Source organism: Coregonus lavaretus, assembly GCF_964263955.1.
Source record: "Coregonus lavaretus genome assembly, chromosome: 15".
Lineage (NCBI taxonomy): Eukaryota > Metazoa > Chordata > Actinopteri > Salmoniformes > Salmonidae > Coregonus > Coregonus lavaretus.
In genome coordinates, this window is record NC_140002.1 from 8,708,311 (window position 1) to 8,729,179 (window position 20,869).

At 46.4% G+C, this 20,869-nt stretch overlaps 1 protein-coding gene across 1 annotated transcript in view; it reads right to left on the minus strand.

The window, feature by feature from the left end:
• The window catches only part of LOC311142413 (uncharacterized protein), a gene marked incomplete at both ends in the record, with an annotated part of 45,363 nt that overhangs the window by 14,774 nt on the left and 9,720 nt on the right, over positions 1–20,869 (minus strand). The window contains one exon of the mRNA XM_084178061.1: positions 266–395. Within this exon, the coding sequence (XP_084034187.1) occupies positions 266–395 (130 nt within the window). The remainder of the gene's footprint in view (positions 1–265; positions 396–20,869) is intronic.

Here is a 20,869-nt window from a genome sequence, read left to right on the forward strand (position 1 = left end):
ACACCAAACAGGCATACTACCGACTATAGCTACGTTGTGTGTATCAGAAATATGATCGATTGAACCAATGGCTTAAGGGTAAGGTTGCAAAATTCTGGTAACTCCCCCTCCCTAACATTTTTTTCTCCAGAAATCCTAGTTGGAGGATTCCCATATTTTCTGCTTATTGCCTGCTGATTCCAGGAATCTTCCAACCTGAATATCTGGAAAACCTGAGAATTTTGCAACCCTACGTAAGGGTCCAATTTGTGTAGTGTTGTGTTACCTGAGCTGGGCCGACTGTCCACCAGCTCAGTAGAGGCCTCCACTGCATTATCCTCTGTATCCACCCTCAGCTCCCCAACCTGCTGTTCCAGAGATGCCATCAGACCCCATGGAGTACACTGTAGACTGCTCTGGAACACAAAGAGAGACATAGAATCAGGGTTAGACTGTATTTCGATGTTCTGCACATGCACGCGCGCGCGCACACACACACACTGACAGCCAAATCTCAACAAATGGCTGGTGAAGGATGGGAACAGCATCGGCTTTTGAGGAGGTTAAAGCTGTCAAAACAACAGCCTGTGAAGAACCAAATATATTACAGACAGAAGGAGAGAAAGGGGGACAGAGAGTGAGATGGCAAATAAGAGACAGTGGTGGCACCTTAAATGGGGAGGACGAGCTCATAGTAATGTCTGGAACGGAAAAAAATGTAATGGTATCGAACACATTAAACACATGGTGACCATGTGTTTGATACCATTCCATTCTCTCCATTACAACCATTATTATGAGATGTCCTCCCCTCAGCAGCCTCCTGTGCTATAGAGGTGTACAGAGTTACACACTACACACAATCTGCTGGCTCATAACATTGGGCGTGATTCGACCAGCTGAGAAGGCAGAAAAGCCTGCTGGTCATGTGGAAGAGAATGTTCCATATTTACAGTAATTCAGAGGAGAAAGAGAGGAGGACTCTGGGAATAACGCTGAGACGTCTGTGTGTGTGGGCACACAAGCTGACACTGACAAAGCACACCTGCACACACACAAATTGTACACTTCGAATGAACCCCCCCCCCCACACACACACACACACAAATTGAAAACCCACAAACTGACTGAAAAACTCAAACATATTTTGATGCCCCCCCCCAAAAAAAAAAAAACATATGCACGCACACACACACTTGTTAGACTCGCTGTGGGAGCCTGCTATGAAACTGAAGTGAAACATCTGATGGAAGGAAGGGGGGGGGGGGGGGGGGGGGGGGGGTTTCCACAGTGCAGCTGAACACAAACTAACTCCCTAACAACCCATAGCCTTACTCAATGGGCCTCCCTGTGTAAATCAGGGCTTCTCACCCAGTAAAAAATACCATATAAAGGCAGGGAAGATGTGGGTTGAAGACATAGACATGCTGACCTGTCCACGAAAACATGGTGAACTTACTGGAAAGAGGGGGAAGGAGAAAGGGGGGAAGACGGGAAGAGTTGGGGAGAGAGAGAGAGGGAAAAGAGAGAGAGAGATAACAGGGAGAAGAGAGAAATATTTTTGTCTTACTCAACCATCCTTGTTTTATGTTTGCTTTGACAATGTAAGTGCTCTTACTTTCCATATCAATATGTTTTTTTTATTGAATTGAAAGAAAGAGGGAGAGAGAGAGATAAAGACAACATGAAAGAGGGAGAAAATGAGGGAGGAACAGCGTACACAATCACCACTAGTTCCTGCACACCATCTTGTCATCACGAATGAGTATTTTTCCATTCAGTCCGTGAGTGTCAATCACCCTGACAAAACGCCAGCTCGAAAAACCGACACCCCCTTTCTATAGCCCTAGTGGCCTCTCCCTTCCCCCTCTTGCTACCCCTCCAGGGGTCCATAGTTGAGCGACCCGTACGACAGGAAGCAGGCCGTCAGTCAGGTCAGGGGCAGGGTCAGTCCAACACCCTCAGGAGAGAGGGGGGGAACAGGGGATGTAAACATACCACCCTGGGCTGTCAGTCTCTTACACCCCCCCCCCCCCCCCATCTCTCTCTCTCTAGTAAGACTGAGTCAGGCTTTGTGCTCTCAGGAACTTTAACTGCTGAGGTGGAGGGGGAGGAAGAGGGGAGAGAGGGTGAGGAGGGAAAGAAAGGAAGAACAGGAGGAGGGAAGTGAAGAGGTAGGGTAAAGAGGTTAGAGAGGGTGATGAACACATTGACTAATTTGAGGGTTATCAGGGTAGTAGTACGACAGGTAGTACTGGGCTGGAACAAAAGCCTGCTAGGGTTGGGGGACTAAAGTTTGGCATCACTTCCCTATGGTGATTTCGCCATGCTACCTGAATGGACTGGAATGGAAGTGGAGTTGACTGGTGTACTTGGAGTGTTAATCACATAATACAGAAGATATAGGGCCAGAGCCTTTGTAGTTTGACCTCTAAGGTTAACAGCGATTTGATTTCAGGGATTATACACACAGTGGCTGTGAGGTGTGTGTGCGCGCGCGCGTGTGTCTGTGCATGTGCTTGTGTGTGTGTGCAGAGGAAACAAGTGCCCACTGAGCCGGTGTGGTCTCACCTGAGTGGCTCCTAAACCCACACACAGGTCCTTTCATCCAGCGCATGCATGACATTAGCCCAGTTAATTTGCACACACAGACACACACATGCTATAGCATAAGCCCAAACCATGCTCACCCTGTGCATGTCTAAAGCTTGTTACATAACAGGAGAATAAGAGGATGAAGTCTTCATTCATTTGATTATGCTAGTCTGGTAAGGTTCAAGGCCACGTGTCATGTTGGCATCACTGTTAGTAAAGACATGATACAAGAGTTCAGTTTACAAAGAAAACAAGCAGATGACTAGAGGGCAGCCAGCCGAGACAACAAACCCTTTTCTAATTTCCAATGATGTTGGAGTAAAGTTTGGATGTAACTCAGTTAATCTTAAGTGTATACCATGTTTTTTTATATGTCGTACAGTATATATAAGCACACAGAATAACTCCAAATCATGTGATCCACTAAAACGTATTAAACAGCAATTGCCTTGAGTTACACCCTTAACGGCAGTAAAGCATTCCTCTAAGTCCCTCCCTCCCCTGCTCTCCCTCCTCCTCCCTCCCCTACATTTCATCTCCCTAGTCTAAATGATTCAAGCCATCTTTAAAAAGTCATTAAACATGACTTAAACCCCGACTCCTGACTCATTTACGAGCTGCTCTGAAGTTACTTCCCATGACACGGCCGTGATTATTCCCCCTCAAGCTGACACCACGACGGCTCTCAAGGAACTACACTGGACTTTGTACAAACTGGAAACTGCATATCCTGAGGCTGCATTTATTGTAGCTGAGGACTTTACTAAAGCAAATCTGAGGAAAACGCTACCGAAGTTTTATCAACACATCGGCTGCGCTATTCGCTCATCGAGAACTCGACCACCGCTACTCCCCCTTCCGGGATGGCTACAAAGCCCTCCCCCGCCCTCCTTTCGGCAAATCAGATCAAGGCTCAGGTAGCTTTGCGGTTAAGAGCGTTGGTTCGAAATCTGCCGTTCTGCCCTTGAGCAAGGAAGTTAACCCCCCCAACAACACCTGCTCCGATGACGTGGACGTCAATCAAGGCAGCCCCCCGCACCTCTCTGATTCAGAGGGGTTGGGATAAATGTGGAAGACACATTTCAGTTGAATGCATTCAGTTATACAACTGACTAGGTATCCCCTTTCCCCATTCTGCTCGTCCCTTCCTAAAGGCAGAAACTTAAACAGGAAGTTCCCGTGGTATGGACTGTTCAATGTTGGTCTGACCAATCGGAATCTATGCTTCAAGATTGTTTTAATCACATGGACTGGGATATGTTTCGGGTTGTCTCTGAGAATAACATTGACGTATACACTGACTCGGTTCATCAGGAAGTGCATAGAGGATGTTGTTCCTACTATGACGATTAGAACTTATCCAAACCAAAAACCGTGGATAGATGACAGCATTCGAGCAAAACTGAAAACGCGAAACCACTGCATTTAACCCCGGCAAGGTGACTGGGAACATGGACAAGTACAAAAAGTCCAGCTATGCCTTCTGTAAGTCAATCAAACAGGCAAAACCTCAGTACAGAGACAAAGTGGAGTCGCAATTCAACGGCTCAGACACGAAACGCATGTGGCAAGGACTCCAGACAATCATGGGAAAACCAGCCACGTCGCAGACACCCACACCGTGCTTCCGGACAAGCTAAACACAATGTAGAAAATAGTAAAAATAAAGAAAAACCCTTGAATGAGTAGGTGTGTCCTACTTATTCAAGGATTTTTCTTTATTTTTACTATTTTCTACATTGTAGAATAATAGTGAAGACATCAAAACTATGAAATTACACATATGGAATCATGTAGTAACCAAAAAAAGTGTTAATCAAATCAAAATATATTTTATATTTGAGATTCTTCAAAGTAGCCACCCTTTGCCTTGATGACAGCTTTGCACACTCTTGGCATTCTCTCAACCAGCTTCACCTGGAATGCTTTTCCAACAGTCTTGAAGGAGTTCCCACATATGCTGAGCACCTGTTGGCTGCTTTTCCTTCACTCTGCGGTCCGACTCATCCCAAAACATCTCAATTTGGTTGAGGTCGAGGGATAGTGGAGGCAGGTCATCTGATGCAGCACACCATCACTCTCCTTCTTGGTAAAATAGCCCTTACACAGCCTGGAGGTGTGTTGGGTCATTGTCCTGTTGAAAAACAAATGATAGTCCCACTAAGCCCAAATCAGATGGGATGGCGTATTGCTGCAGAATGCTGTGGTAGCCATGCTGGTTAAGTGTGCCTTGAATTCTAAATGAATCACAGACAGTGTCACCAGCAAAGCACCCCCACAACATAACACCTCCTCCTCCATGCTTTACGGTGGGAAATACACATGCAGAGATCATCCGTTCACCCACACCGCGTCTCATAAAGACACGGCGGTTGGAACCAAAAATCTCAAATTTGGACTCCAGACCAAAGGACAAATTTCCACCGGTCTAATGTCCATTGCTCGTGTTTCTTGGCCCAAGCAAGTCTCTTCTTATTATTGGTATCCTTTAGTAGTGGTTTCTTTGCAGCAATTCGACCATGAAGGCCTGATTCACAGTTCACACAGTCTCCTCTGAACAGTTGATGTTGAGATGTGTCTGTGACTTGAAGCATTTATTTGGGCTGCGATTTCTGAGGCTGGTAACTCTAATGAACTTATCCTCTGCAGCAGAGGTAACTCTGGGTCTTCCATTCCTGTGGCGGTCCTCATGAGAGCCAGTTTCATCATAGCGCTTGATGGTTTTTGCGACTGCACTTGAAATTTTCCGTATTGACTGACCTCCATGTCTTATTTTGTCTCTCTAACATTTGAGCTGTTCTTGCCATAATATGGACTTGGTCTTTTACCAAATAGCGCTATCTTCTGTATACCACCACTTCCTTGTCACAACACAACTGATTGGCTCAAACGCATTAAGAAGGAAAGAAATTCCACAAATTAACTTTTAAGAAGGCACACCTGTTAATTGAAATGCATTCCAGGTGACTACCTCTTGAAGCTGGTTGAGAGAATGCCAAGAGTGTGCAAAGCTGTCAAGGCAAAGGGTGGCTATTTGAAGAATCTCAAATATAAAATCTATTTTGATTTGTTTAACACTTTTTTGGTTATTATCAAATCAAATCAAATTTTATTGGTCACATGCGCCGAATACAACAGGTGCAGACATTACAGTGAAATGCTTACTTACAGCCCTTAACCAACAGTGCATTTATTTTTAACAAAAAATAAAACAACAACTAAAAAAGTGTTGAGAAAAAAAGAGCAGAAGTAAAATAAAATAACAGTAGGGAGGCTATATATATAGGGGGGTACCGGTGCAGAGTCAATGTGCGGGGGCACCGGCTAGTTGAGATAGTTGAAGTAATATGTACATGTGGGTAGAGTTAAAGTGACTATGCATAAATAATTAACAGAGTAGCAGCAGCGTAAAAAGGATGGGGTGGGGGGGCAGTGCAAATAGTCCGGGTAGCAATGATTAGCTGTTCAGGAGTCTTATGGCTTGGGGGTAGAAGCTGTTGAGAAGTCTTTTGGACCTAGACTTGGCACTCCGGTACCGCTTGCCGTGCGGTAGCAGGGAGAACTGTCTATGACTAGGGTGGCTGGAGTCTTTGACAATTTTGAGGGCCTTCCTCTGACACCGCCTGGTATAGAGGTCCTGGATGGCAGGAAGCTTGGCCCCAGTGATGTACTGGGCCGTACGCACTACCCTCTGTAGTGCCTTGCGGTCGGAGGCCAAGCAGTTGCCATACCAGGCGGTGATGCAACCAGTCAGGATGCTCTCGATGGTGCAGCTGTATAATTTTTTGAGGATCTGAGGACCCATGCCAAATCTTTTCAGTCTCCTGAGGGGGAATAGGCTTTGTCGTGCCCTCTTCACGACTGTCTTGGTGTGTTTGGACCATGATAGTTCGTTGGTGATGTGGACACCAAGGAACTTGAAGCTCTCAACCTGTACATTTTTTTTTTTACATGATTCCATATGTGTTATTTCATAGTGTTGATGTCTTCACTATTATTCTACAATGTAGAAAATAATAAAAAATAAAGAAAAACCCTTGAATGAGTAGGTGTTCTAAAACTTTTGACCGGTAGTGTATATCAATCGAGAGCCATTGATACCCCTTCAATATGATGACACATTATACTACAATGAGATTACGCACCACACACTCCAAAAGGTGAAATGTAATTACGTGCAAATTACATATGGTTTCATCTGAAATTCAGTCTAGTGAAGATAATTATAATTTTATGATAATTGAAAAGTGTATTTACAGCTGGGCTTGGAAAATAACTCTGACACCAGGGCCACAACACATCCACCACTCTGGCCCTCAACACAGGGCCCCTCAGGGGTGCGTGTTTAGTCCCCTCCTGTACTCTCTGTTCACCCACGACTAATCACCGACGACTATGAGACAGTCTATCGGGAGGAGGTCAGAGACCTGGCAGTGTGATGCCAGGACAACAATCTCTCCCTCAACGTGAGCAAGACAAAAGAGCTGATCGTTGACCACAGGAAACAGAGGGCAGAGCACGCCCCATCCACATCGATGGGGCTGTAGTGGAGAGGGTCAAGAGCTTCAAGTTCTTATGTGTCCACATCACTAAGGAATTATCATGTTCCAAATACACCAACACAGTCGTGAATGACAATGCCTCTTCCCCCTCAGGATGCTGAAAAGATTTGTCATGGGCCCTCAGATCTTCAAAAAGTTCTACAGCTGCACCATCGAGAACATCCTGACTGGTTGCATCGCCGCCTGGTATGGCAACTGCTCGGCCTCCGACCGCAAGGCGCTACAGAGGGTAGTGTGTACGGCTCAGTACATCACTGGGGCCAAGCGTCCTGCCATCCAGGACCTCTATACCAGGCCTTTTCAGAGGAAGGACCTAAAAATTGTCAAACACTCCAGCCACCCAAGTCACAGACTGTTCTCTCTGCTACCGCAAAGCAAGCAGTACCGATGTACCAAGTCTGGAACCAACAGGACCCTGAACAGCTTCTACCCACAAGCCATAGGCTGCTAAAAGTTAGTTAAATAGTTAAAAAATACGTACTCTGACTATCTGCATTGACCCTTTTTGCTCATCATATACGCTGCTGCTACTGTTTACTATCTGTCACTTTTATCCCTACTGTTCAAAAGTTTGGGGTCACTTAGACATTTCTTTGTTTTCGAAAGAAAAGCAATTTTTTTGTCCATTAAAATAACATAAAATTGATCAGAAATACAGTGTAGACATTGCTAATGTTGTAAATGGCTATTGTAGCTGGAAACGGCAGATTTGTTAAGGAATATCTACATAGGCGTACAGAGGCCCATTATCAGCAACCATCAGTCCTGTGTTCCAATCGCACGTTGTGTTTGCTAATCCAAGTTTATGATTTTAAAAGGCTAATTGATCATTAGAAAACCCTTTTGCAATTATGTTAGCAGAGCTGAAAACTGTTGTACTGATTAAAGAAGCAATAAAACTGGCCTTCTTGAGACTAGTTGAGTATCTGGAGCATCAGCAATTGTGTGTTCGATTACATACAGGCTCAAAATGGCCAGAAACAAATAACTTTCTTCTGAAACTCGTCAGTGTATTCTTGTTCTGAGAAATGAAGGCTATTCCATGCGAGAAATTGCAAAGAAACTGAAGATCTCGTACAATGATGTGTACTACTCCCTTCACAGAACAGCGCAAACTGGCTCTAACCAGAATAGAAAGAGGAGTGGGAGGCCCCGGTGCACAACTGAGCAAGAGGACAAATACATTAGAGTGTCTAGTTTGAGAAACAGACGCCTCACAGGTCTTCAACTGGCAGCTTCATTAAATTGTACCCGCAAAACATCAGTCTCAACGTCAACAGTAAAGAGGCGACTCCGGGATGCTGACCTTCTAGGCAGAGTTGCAAAGAAAAAGCCATATCTCAGACTGGCCAATAAAAATAAAAGATTAAGATGTCTACACAGTATTTCTGATCAATTTGATGTTATTTTAAATGGACAATTTTTGACAGGAAATGTCTAAGTGACCCCAAACTTTTGAATGGTAGTGTATGTACATATCTACCTCAATTACCTCGTACCCCTGCATATCGACTTGGTACTGGTACCCCGTGTATGTAGCCAAGTTATCGTTACTCATTGTGTATTTATTATTAGTTTTATTATTGTGTTTTACTTTTCTATTATTTCTCTATTTTCTTTCTCTCTGCATTTTTGGGGAGGGCCCGTAAGTAAGCATTTCACTGTTAGTCCACACCTGTTGTTTACGATTATAAAGCATGTGACGAATAAGATTTAATTAGATTAGAATGGATTTTCAATGGTATACCGAACATCATCAGTTTGGTGCATTACCTCATGTATTCCATGTGAATGCAGCACTTTCTGAAATTACTCTGTGAAGTCAAGCCTGCCATTTAGAGACTGTGTACCAAATGGCACTCTATTCCCTATGTAGTGGACCACTTTTGACAAGAGCCCTGTGTGCCCTGGTCAAAAGGAATGTACTATTTTGGGAATAGGGTGCCATTTGGGAGGCACACAGTTTCCAGAGTGGTGCAGCTGAATTAAGTCACATTGTGCTTAACTGTATAGACTTTTTTGTATTGTGAGTTGTGCAGTAGTGTGCACACACCCGTGCTCTCACACACACACACGCAAACACACATACAAACATACCACTCCACACCCCCCACTGGAGGGCACAAAACCCCCCAGTCCAAACAGAAGCCCCCACACTGTGTAGTGTGCTGTGGTGCGGTGCAGTGTAGAGTTGTGGAGTGTGTGTGAGTAAGCTCGTGGCCGTGCTGCCTTTGTGCGGGGCCCTCTCTCTGACAGGTCAACTCACTGTGGTGTGTTTGCTGACGCGGGGGGCCCCCAGAGGGCCCGCTGGAAGCTCCCAAAATAAAATCAACTAACTGTGTATCCCAAATGGCACTGTATTCCCTATATACTGCACTACTTTTGAACTGGGCCCATCAAATGTAGTGCACTATAAAGGGAATAGGGTGCCATTTGGGACACAATCTTAAGCTTGCTAGCTAAACCAAATTATGTGACCCCCCCCTAGTGACACCATGGCAACAAAGTGTGGTGCCTTCTCCAGGAGAGGGACAGAAAAAAGGGGAAGAGAGAAGGAGAAATGGGGAGAGAGAAAAGGAGGATGAGAAGGAGAAATGGAGAGAGACAGAGAGAGAGAGAGAGAGAGAGTGATGAAGAGCGACTGAGTGAGAGACTGAGTGAGACCGAGAGAGACTGAGTGAGTTAGAGACAGAGACTGAGCGAGTTACACAGAGAGTGAGAGAGACAGAGAGAGTGAGTGAGTTGTACACAGAGAGAGAGACAGAGAAAGAGGTAGAGAGTGAGATTGAAAGCAAGACACAGCAATCCCCTTAGAGCAGAGGTAACCAACCGGTCGAGCCGACTGGTCGATCCCCAAGGTATTCCTAGTCAATCACCAAACATTACTCTAAAACAAACAACGATAAAGCCTTTGTTCCTTTTTTATTTTTTTATTTGTTTTGCGCTGTTGGCGGTAGGTGCACTTGATTCAGCAGCCCTAGTGCCAGTAAGGCAAAGTGTTCCCATTTTGAACCCTTTCATGTGTCTGAAGGTAGAACTCCACCTACCCGGCAGGCCCAGAGAGCAAATCAAGTGCACCTATAGGTCTACCGCTGGCCAATCAGATAGCTCAGATCACCGTGTCTGCACAGTTTCCTCGAGCCATAGACTGTAAATAGAAGCCTCGAACGCACAGCAAAGTTGTTACTGTGAGATTTCAAAACCATGACTAGAGAGAGACTCAACGAATACAGCAAAGAGCTGCTGTTTTTATGTGTAAGTTCATGTTTAAGTTATTATTCAGCACTGTCAACACTTTGTTGAAAACTTTTGTTAGCCATAAAATGTACGTTCTCCCTACTTCCACTCACGCTATAACCAGCACTGCAGCTGCAATGACTGAGTATAGCAAAGTGTTTAGATAAGCTTGCGTCTTGTGTCTTTTTTAATATCGAGGAATATTTCACTTTCTCTGGTCATAGGAGTAACAACATGAATTGGTGCATGAGGCAGAAATAATGCAGTGTGACTTGAGTTTTGCCAAAAGCTGGAAGACTGTGTCCCCTTTTATCAGCAGAGGGAAGGAGGGCGGAGGGACAGTGAGTCGGGTGAGAGGCAGCCTCACCGCAGCTCCCTCCCCTCAGACTGACCATCAGATGCAGGCCATCATCAGTCCAGTAAAAAAAAAATCAAAAAATGGCAAATTATTATCCTCACTCAGCTGTGCCTAATGAAGTGGCACCGGAGAAGATGGCTGCCGTTTTACAGCCCTCTAACCAATTGTACTATTATGTGTGTTTTTCCAAGTTATTCGTAATTTATTCTGTACATAATGTTTCTGCCACCGTCTCTTATGACAAAAAATAGCTTCTGGATATCAGGACAGAGATTACTCACCTCGTATTGGACGAATACATTTTCTTCAACGAGCCGGACGCGAAGGATATCCTACAGACACCAGACAAGGCCCAAATCCCCGTCATTCGCATGAGAAAGAGACAGAGATATCGTGGACGTAGGTCGGGGTGCCTTGTAAGGATCCGACGGCGAGCGAGTAAACTGCCTCTTCCATCAATCCTATTAGCCAATGTTCAATCATTTGAGAACAACTTGGACAACCTAAGATTACGGTTATCCTACCAACGGGACATTAAAAACTGTAATATCTTGTGTTTCACCGAGTCGTGGCTGAACGACAACATGGACAACATACAGCTGACGGGATATACACTACATCGGCAGGATAGAACGGCTGACTCCGGTAAGACAAGGGGTGGCGGTCTGTGTATATTTGTAAACAACAGCTGGTGCACAAAATCTAATACTAAGGAAGTCTCAAGGTTTTGCTCGCCTGAGGTAGAGTATCTCATGATAAGCTGTAGACCACACTATTTACCAAGAGACTTTTCATCTATATTTTTCGTAGCTGTCTATGTACCACCACAAACCGATGCTGGCAATGCACTCAATGAGCTGTATAAGGCCATAAGTAAACAGGAAAACGCTCATCCAGAGGCAGCGCTCCTAGTGGCCGGGGACTTTAATGCAGGGAAACTTAAATCCATTCTACCAGCATGTTAAATGTGTAACCTGAGGAAAAAAAAAAAAAAAAAAAAAAAAAAAAAAACTCTATACCACCTTTACTCCACACACAGAGACGCATACAAAGCTCTCCCTCGCCCTCCATTTGGCAAATCTGACCATAACTCTATCCTCCTGATTCCTGCTTATAAGCAAAAACTAAAGCAGGAAGCACCAGTGACTCGGTTAATAAAAAAGTGGTCAGATGATGCAGATGCTAAGCTACAGGACTGTTTTGCTAGCACAGACTGGAATATGTTCCGGGATTCTTCAGATAGCATTGACGAGTACACCACATCAGTCACATCAGGCTTCATCAATAAGTGCATCGATGACGTCGTCCCCACAGTGACCGTACGTACATACCCCAACCAGAAGCCATGGATTACAGGCAACATCCGCACTGAGCTAAAGGGTAGAGCTGCCGCTTTCAAGGAGCGGGACTCTAACCCGGACGCTTATAATAAATCCCGCTATTCCCTCCGACGAACCATCAAACAGGCAAAGAGTCAATATCGGACTAAGATTGAATCGTACTACACCGGCTCTTGACACTCGTCGGATGTGGCAGGGCTTGAAAACTATTACAGACTACAAAAGGAAGCACAGCCGCGAGCTGCCCAGTGACACAACCCTACCAGACGAGCTAAATCACTTCTATGCTCGCTTCGACGCAAGCAACACTGAAGCATGCATGAGAGCACCAGCTGTTCCGGATGACTATGTGATCACGCTCTCCGTAGCCAATGTGAGTAAGACTTTTAAGCAGGTCAACATTCACAAGGCCGCAGGGCCAGACGGATTACCAGGACGTGTACTCCGAGCATGTGCTGACCAACTGGCAAGTGTCTTCACTGACATTTTCAACATGTCCCTGACTGAGTCTGTAATACCAACATGTTTCAAGCAGACCACCACAGTCCCGTGCCCAAGGACACTAAGATAACCTGCCTAAATGACTACCGACCCGTAACACTCACGTCAGTAGCCATGAAGTGCTTTGAAATGCTGGTCATGGATCACATCAACACCATTATCCCAGAAACCCTAGACTCACTCCAATTTGCATACCGCCCCAACAGATCCACAGATGATGCAATCTCTATTGCACTCCACACTGCCCTTTCCCACCTGGACAAGAGGAACACCTACGTGAGAATGCTGTTCATTGACTACAGCTCAGTGTTCAACACCATAGTGCCCTCAAAGCTCATCACTAAGCTAAGGATCCTGGGACTAAACACCTCCCTCTGCAACTGGATCCTGGACTTCCTGACGGGCCGCCCCCAGGTGGTAAGGGTAGGTAACAACACATCTGCCACGCTGATCCTGGTTAAGAGCGTTGTGCCAGTAACCGAAAGGTCGCTGGTTCTAATCCCCGAGCCCACTAGGTGAAAAATCTGTCGATGTGCCCTTGAGCAAGGCACTTAACCCTAATTGCTCCTGTAAGTCGCTCTGGATAAGAGCGTCTGCTAAATGACCAATTATTATTATTAATTATTATTATTATCCTCAACACGGGGGCCCCTCAGGGGTGCATGCTCAGTCCCCTCCTGTACTCCCTGTTCACCCATGACTGCATGGCCAGGCACGACTCCAACACCATCATTAAGTTTGCTTACGACACAACAGTGGCAGGCCTGATCACCGACAACGATGAGATGCCACCGTGTGGTGCCAGGATAACAATCTCTCCCTCAACGTGATCAAGACAAAGGAGATGATTGTGGACTACAGGAAAAAAAAAGAGAACTGAGCACGCCCCCATTCTCATCGACGGGGCTGTAGTGGAACAGGTTGAGAGCTTCAAGTTCCTTGGTGTCCACATCACCAACGAACTATCATGGTCCAAACACACCAATACAGTCGTGAAGAGGGCACGACAAAGCCTATTCCCCCTCAGGAGACTGAAAAGATTTGGCATGGGTCCTCAGATCCTCAAAAAGTTATACAGCTGCACCATCGAGAGCATCCTGACTGGTTGCATCACCGCCTGGTATGGCAACTGCTCGGCCTCCGACCGCAAGCCACTACAGAGGGTAGTGCGTACGGCCCAGTACATCACTGGGGCCAAGCTTCCTGCCATCCAGGACCTCTATACCAGGGGGTGTCAGAGGAAGACCCTCAAAATTGTCAAAGACTCCAGCCACCCTAGTCATAGACTGTTCTCTCTGCTACCGCACGGCAAGCGGTACCGGAGCGCCAAGTCTAGGTCCAAAAGGCTTCTCAACAGCTTCTACCCCCAAGCCATAAGACTCCTAAACAGCTAATCATTGCTACCCGGACTATTTCCACTGCCCCCCCACCCCCACCCCCCTCTTTTACGCTGCTGCTACTCTGTCTATTATTTATGCATAGTCACTTTAACTCTACCCACATGTACATATTAACTCAATTACCACGACTAGCCGGTGCCCGGGTAGAAGGATTACTTTTATACTATCCTAGGTATTCCTTAAAGAGGTAGGGTTTCAAGTGTCTCCGGAAGGTGGTCAGTGACTCCGCTGTCCTGGCGTCGTGAGGGAGCTTGTTCCACCATTGGGGTGCCAGAGCAGCGAACAGTTTTGACTGGGCTGGCAGGAACTGTGCTTCCGCAGAGGTAGGGGGACCAGCAGGCCAGAGGTGGAAGAACGCAATGCCCTCGTTTGGGTGTAGGGACTGATCAGAGCCTGAAGGTAAGGAGGTGCTGTTCCCCTCACAGCTCCATAGGCAAGCACCATGGTCTTGTAGCAGATGCAAGCTTCAACTGGAAGCCAGTGGAGTGTGCAGAGGAGCGGGGTGACGTAAGAGAACTTGGGAAGGTTGAACACCAGACGGGCTGCAGCATTCTGGATGAGGCAGGGAGCCCAGCCAACAGCGAGTTGCAGTAATCCAGACGGGAGATGACAAGTGCCTGGATTAGGACCTGTGCCGCTTCCTGTGTAAGGTAGGGTCGTACTCTGCGAATACTGTAGAGCATGAACCTACAGGATCGGGTCACCGCTTTGATGTTAGCGGAGAACGACAGGGTGTTGTCCAGGGTCACGCCAAGGTTCTTGCACTCTGGGAGGAGGACACAATGGAGTTGTCAACCGTGATGGCTAGATCATGGAGCGGGCAGTCCTTCCCCGGGAGGAAGAGCAGCTCCGTCTTGCCGAGGTTCAGCTTGAGGTGGTGATCCGACTTCCACACTGATATGTCTGCCAGACATGCAGAGATGCGATTCGCCACCTGGTTATCAGAAGGGGGAAAGGAGAAGATTAATTGTGTGTCGTCTGCGTAGCAATGATAGGAGAGACCATGTGAGGATATGACAGAGCCAAGTGACTTGGTGTATAGAGAGAATAGGAGAGGGCCTAGAACTGAGCCCTTGGGGACACCAGTGGTGAGAGCACGTGGTGCGGAGACAGATTCTCGCCACGCCACTTGGTAGGAGCGACCTGTCAGATAGGACGCAATCCAAGAGTGAGCCGCGCCGGAGATGCCCAACTCGGAGAGGGTGGAGAGGAGGATCTGATGGTTCACAGTATCAAAGGCAGCAGATAGGTCTAGAAGGATGAGAGCAGAGGAGAGAGAGTTAGCTTTAGCAGTGCGGAGAGCCTCCGTGACACAGAGAAGAGCAGTCTCAGTTGAATGACCAGTCTTGAAACCTGACTGATTTGGATCAAGAAGGTCATTCTGAGAGAGATAGCAGGAGAGTTGGCTAGAGACGGCACGCTCAAGAGTTTTGGAGAGAAAAGAAAGAAGGGATACTGGTCTGTAGTTGTTGACATCGGAGGGAATCGAGTGTAGGTTTTTTGAGGAGGGGTGCAACTCTCGCTTTCTTGACGATGGAAGGGACATAGCCAGCGGACAAGGATGAGTTGATGAGCGAGGTGAGGTAAGGGAGAAGGTCTCCGGAAATGGTCTGGAGAAGAGAGGAGGTGATAGGGTCAAGCAGGCAGGTTGTTGGGCGGCCGGCCGTCACAAGTCGCAAGATTTCATCTGGAGAGAGAGGGGAGAAAGAAGTCAAAGCATAGGGTAGGGCAGTGTGAGCAGGACCAGCAGTGTCATTTGACTTAATAAATGAGGATCGGATGTCGTCAACCTTCTTTTCAAAATGGTTGACGATGTCATCCACAGAGAGGGAGGAGGGAGGGGGAGGAGGAGGAGGATTCAGCAGGGAGGAGAAGGTGGCAAAGAGCTTCCTAGGGTTAGAGGCAGAGGCTTGACATTTAGAGTGGTAGAAAGTGGCTTTAGCAGCAGAAACAGAGGAAGAGAATGTAGAGAGGAGGGAGTGGAAAGATGACAGGTCCGCAGGGAGTCTAGTTTTCCTCCATTTCCGCTCGGCTGCCCGGAGCCCTGTTCTGTGAGCTCGCAATGAATCGTCAAGCCACGGAGCAGGAGGGGAGGACCGAGCCGGCCGGGAGGATAGGGGACATAGATAGTCAAAAGATTCATTGAGGGAAGAGAGTAGGGTTGAGGAGGCAGAATCAGGAGATTGGAGGGAGAAGGCTTTAGCAGAGGGAAGAGATGATAGGATGGAAGAGGAGAGAGTAGCGGGAGAGAGAGAGAGCGAAGGTTGCGACGGCACATTACCATCTCAGTAGGGGCAGAGTGAGTAGTGTTGGAGGAGAGCGAGAGAGAAAAGGATACGAAGTAGTGGTCGGAGACTTGGAGGGGAGTTGCAGTGAGATTAGTAGAAGAACAGCATCAGTAAAGATCAAGTCAAGCGTATTGCCTGCCTTGTGAGTAGGGGGGATGGTGTGAGGGTGAGGTCAAAAGAGGAAAGGAGTGGAAAGAAGGAGGCAGAGAGAAATTAGTCAAAGGCAGACGTAGGGAGGTTAAAGTCACCCAGAACTGTGAGGGATGAGCCATCCTCAGGAAAGGAACTTATCAAGGCGTCAAGCTCATTGATGAACTCTCTAAGGGAACCTGGAGGGCGATAAATGACAAGGATGTTAAGCTTGAATGGTCTAGTGACTGTGACAGCATGGAATTCAAATGAGGAGATAGACAGATGGGTCAGGGGAAAAAGAGAGAATGTCCACTTGGGAGAGATGAGGATTCCTGTGCCACCGCCGTGCCGACCAGATGCTCTTGGGGTATGCGAGAACACATGATCAGACGAGGAAAGAGCAGTAGGAGTAGCAGTGCCCTCTTTCACACTACTAAAACACTCACCCTAACAGACAGACACCAGCACTACATTACAACTCCCTATCCCTTTCTACCCAGCTACAATACACCCACACACACACTCCGCATCCCCAGCTTCTCACTCATGTCTCTCCTCAGGCAGGATTCCTGTGCAATTAAACCTTTTGTTCCCATCAATTATTTACAGCCTGCGCCGCAGCTAACCACTAACAACCGCTAACAGAGTCCCTCAGCACTGAGCATGGCTAATTATGCCCCTGCTGGATCCTCCCTCCCAGCAGGGGAGACAGGCCAACCTGCTGCTCAGCGAAGCCCAGTAGGGAGCCCCGAAGCTGGTACGGAGGTTGGTAGTTGGCTTCCGTGGAGCTGGGTGGTGGTGGAAAAGAAGCCAACATGGGGGTTATTTTCAGGGGGTTGGAGATGGTGTGGGGTACAATGTCGAGGTTGTCATTAGCCACAGATCTAGGATCAGATAGCCTTACTCCCTTATATAAACCAATAATGGGAAGGAAAAAGATCTGAACCTACATCAGTGGTTAGGGGCTTCTACCCACTTCTACCCTCTCCTCATCCCAGGGACGGTGTATAGAGGGACTAGGGTGAAGTTACCCGAAGACGCTTATGTTGGGTGAGTTTTGCATTTTCCCCACTAATGGTTAAGTTTAGGATTGGGGGATGGGAATCTGATCCTAGATCTGTACCTAAGGTAATCGTCACCCCCAGAGCTTGTTTAGAAACCCCACAACAAGAGAGACGTGACAACAAACTCTATTCTCTGTCTCTCACGTATCCCCCACTTTGACTCTGTGCACACATTCGCCTGACACTCCACAATGTGTACCCAACACAGCTAGGCGTGAAAACACGCACGCACGCACACACACACACAGTAGGCTACGCAAACACATGCACGCACACACACTCCATTACAGTAGTATGAGGATTGTGTGTGTCACAATATGAGGCTCTGACGACACATGGCCACACAGCTGCAAGGGGCTCCATGGGGGGGGGACTTACAGTACAGCCTACTAATGGGAGGAAACACACACACACACACACATACTTTGAATGCAATTCCCACACATACTTACATTGATATCACATAGCAGCACTGATTAGATATCACAAATACACAATCTGTCCTCCAACACCCCCCCCCTCCCACATTCATTCGTTCTCTCTTTTAAACACACACACTTTTCCTCTGGAACAGGGACTATGTGATTTCCCAGCTGTTGTCTGTCGTCCTGGCTTATCTTTACACCTTACAGGTTACACCTGGCCTTGGGCTTATCTTTACACGTTACACCTGGCCCTGGGCTTATCTTAACACGTTACACCTGGCCCTGGGCTTATCTTTACACGTTACACCTGGCCCTGGCCTTATCTTTACACGCTACACCTGGCCCTGGGCTTATCTTTACACGTTACACCTGGCCCTGGGCTTATCTTTACACGTTACACCTGGCCCTGGGCTTATCTTAACACGTTACACCTGGCCCTGGGGATAGCTACACCTATTTAACTTTTGCATGTCAAAAACCGAATGACCACTGCTGCACATGCGAGCAGCCAGACACGTCATGAACGAACAAGTGCACCAGGGAGAACGCAACAAGCATGCAGATGCAATAAGTGAAACACATTATGTAGCTAGCTAATATAATGTCACAAAGCATGATGGGCTAGCCAGTTAACTTTAATTCTGAAATAACTTCATATTTCCGAGTTAGTCAGATATTAGTTTAGAAAGCCATGAAATTGGCATTGGAGCCAACTAGCTAGCAAGCTATCAGCTAGCTATTGCTAGCTAGCTGCTTATCAAAGGTAGATAACTGGTTAATTTAACCCACCAAAAGTCGACCAAACAATCTCAATGATTCTCAAAATTACTTTAGCTGGCAAATTAATTTGATCATGCTTTGTGATACACCCGGTTTTATGCTGTTTTAGTCGAAACAACATGTTGCCCTGTCACCTACAGTAGAACCTGATGAACAACAGGGGGCGGGGACACAATAAAATTGGCCATGCTTTTTTGACATAACAGATCTACGATGAGAAGGTTCTAGTTCGTGTATCTTTCTTTCCTTCGACTCTTGTTGGAAGTAGTTATCCGGTTTATCAGGTCCCAGGCTCCCATTACTGTTATGATTATTTATTTACAAGTGAATTACAATTACCTTTTTGCTTTAGCGCCATCTGTACCTAATAGAGCAGATCTAGTCTCACATGCGGAAGTAAGCCGTCTGGCGCTGAGAAACTCATTGGGATGGAGACTAGAGCAAACCCAGAAGTTCTGACTGAACGGACACACATTTGAACGGCCCAGGATAGTCCATTTAACTTGTGCTGTTATAATTTATGCTATGAAATCCTGCGATTTCATTGGGGCAAATAGTAGGCAAAACAACCCAAGCAATGTTTGCAAGGCCTACGTGCCACGGAGGCGGAGCTGCTGGCAGTCACTGAGGGGCAGAGTAGGAAGTAGCTGAACAGCTTATTTATATTTTTGAAACAGGAAAATGTACACATTTAATGCACTTTATGACCATTTAAAACATAATCCATGATATATATATATATATATATATATATATATATATATATATATATATATATATATATATATATATATATATGGAAGAAGTTCAAGATGACGGTCAATCACCCTCGGTCTGGGGCTCCATGCCAGATCTCACCTCGTGGAGCATCAATGATCATGAGGAAGGTGAGGGATCAGCCCAGAACTACACGTCAGGACCTGGTCAATGACCTGAAGAGAGCTGGGACCACAGCCTCAAAGAAAACCATTAGAAACACACTACGCCGTCATGGATTAAAATCCTGCAGCGCACGCAATGTCCCCCTGCTCAAGCCAGCGCATGTCCAGGCCCGTCTGAAGTTTGCCAATGACCATCTGGATGATCCAGAGGAGGAATGGGAGAAGGTCATGTGGTCTGATGAGACAAAAATATAGCTTTTTGGTCTAAACTCCACTCGCCGTGTTTGGAGGAAGAAGAAGGACGAGTACAACCCCAAGAACACCATCCCAACCATGAAGCATGGAGGTGGAAACATCATTCTTTGGGGATGCTTTTCTGCAAAATGGGACAGGATGACTGCACCGTATTGAGGGGTGGATGGATGGGGCCATGTATCGCAAGATCTTGGCCAACAACCTCCTTCCCTCAGTAAGAGCATTGAAGATGGGTCGTGGCTGGGTCTTCCAGCATGACAACGACCCGAAACACACAGCCAGGGCAACTAAGGAGTGGCTCCGTAAGAAGCATCTCAAGGTCCTGGAGTGGCCTAGCCAGTCTCCAGAACTGAACCCAATAGAAAATCTTTGGAGGGAGCTGAAAGTCCGTATTGCCCAGCGACAGCCCCGAAACCTGAAGGATCTGGAGAAGGTCTGTATGGAGGAGTGGGCCAAAATCCCTGCTGCAGTGTGTGCAAACCTGGTCAAGACCTACAGGAAACATATGATCTCTGTAATTGCAAACAAAGGTTTCTGTACCAAATATTAAGTTCTGCTTTTCTGATGTATCAAATACTTATGTCATGCAATAAAATGCAAATTAATTACTTAAAAATCATACAATGTGATTTTCTGGATTTTTGTTTTAGATTCCGTCTCTCACAGTTGAAGTGAACCTATGACAGAAATGACAGACCTCTACATGCTTTGTAAGTAGGAAAACCTGCAAAATCGGCAGTGTATCAAATACTTGTTCTCCCCACTGTGTGTGTGTGTATATATATATATATATATACATATACACACACACACACACACACACACACACACACACACACACACACACACATATATATACACACCTTATTTACATAAGTATTCAGACCCTTTGCTATGAGACACGAAATTTAGCTCAGGTGCATCCTGCTTCCATTGATCATCCTTGAAATGTTTCTATAACTTTATTGGAGTCCACCTGTGGTAAATTCAATTGATTGGACATGATTTGGAAAGGCACACACCTGTCTATATAAAGGTCACACAGTTGACAGTGTACGTCAGAGCAAAAACC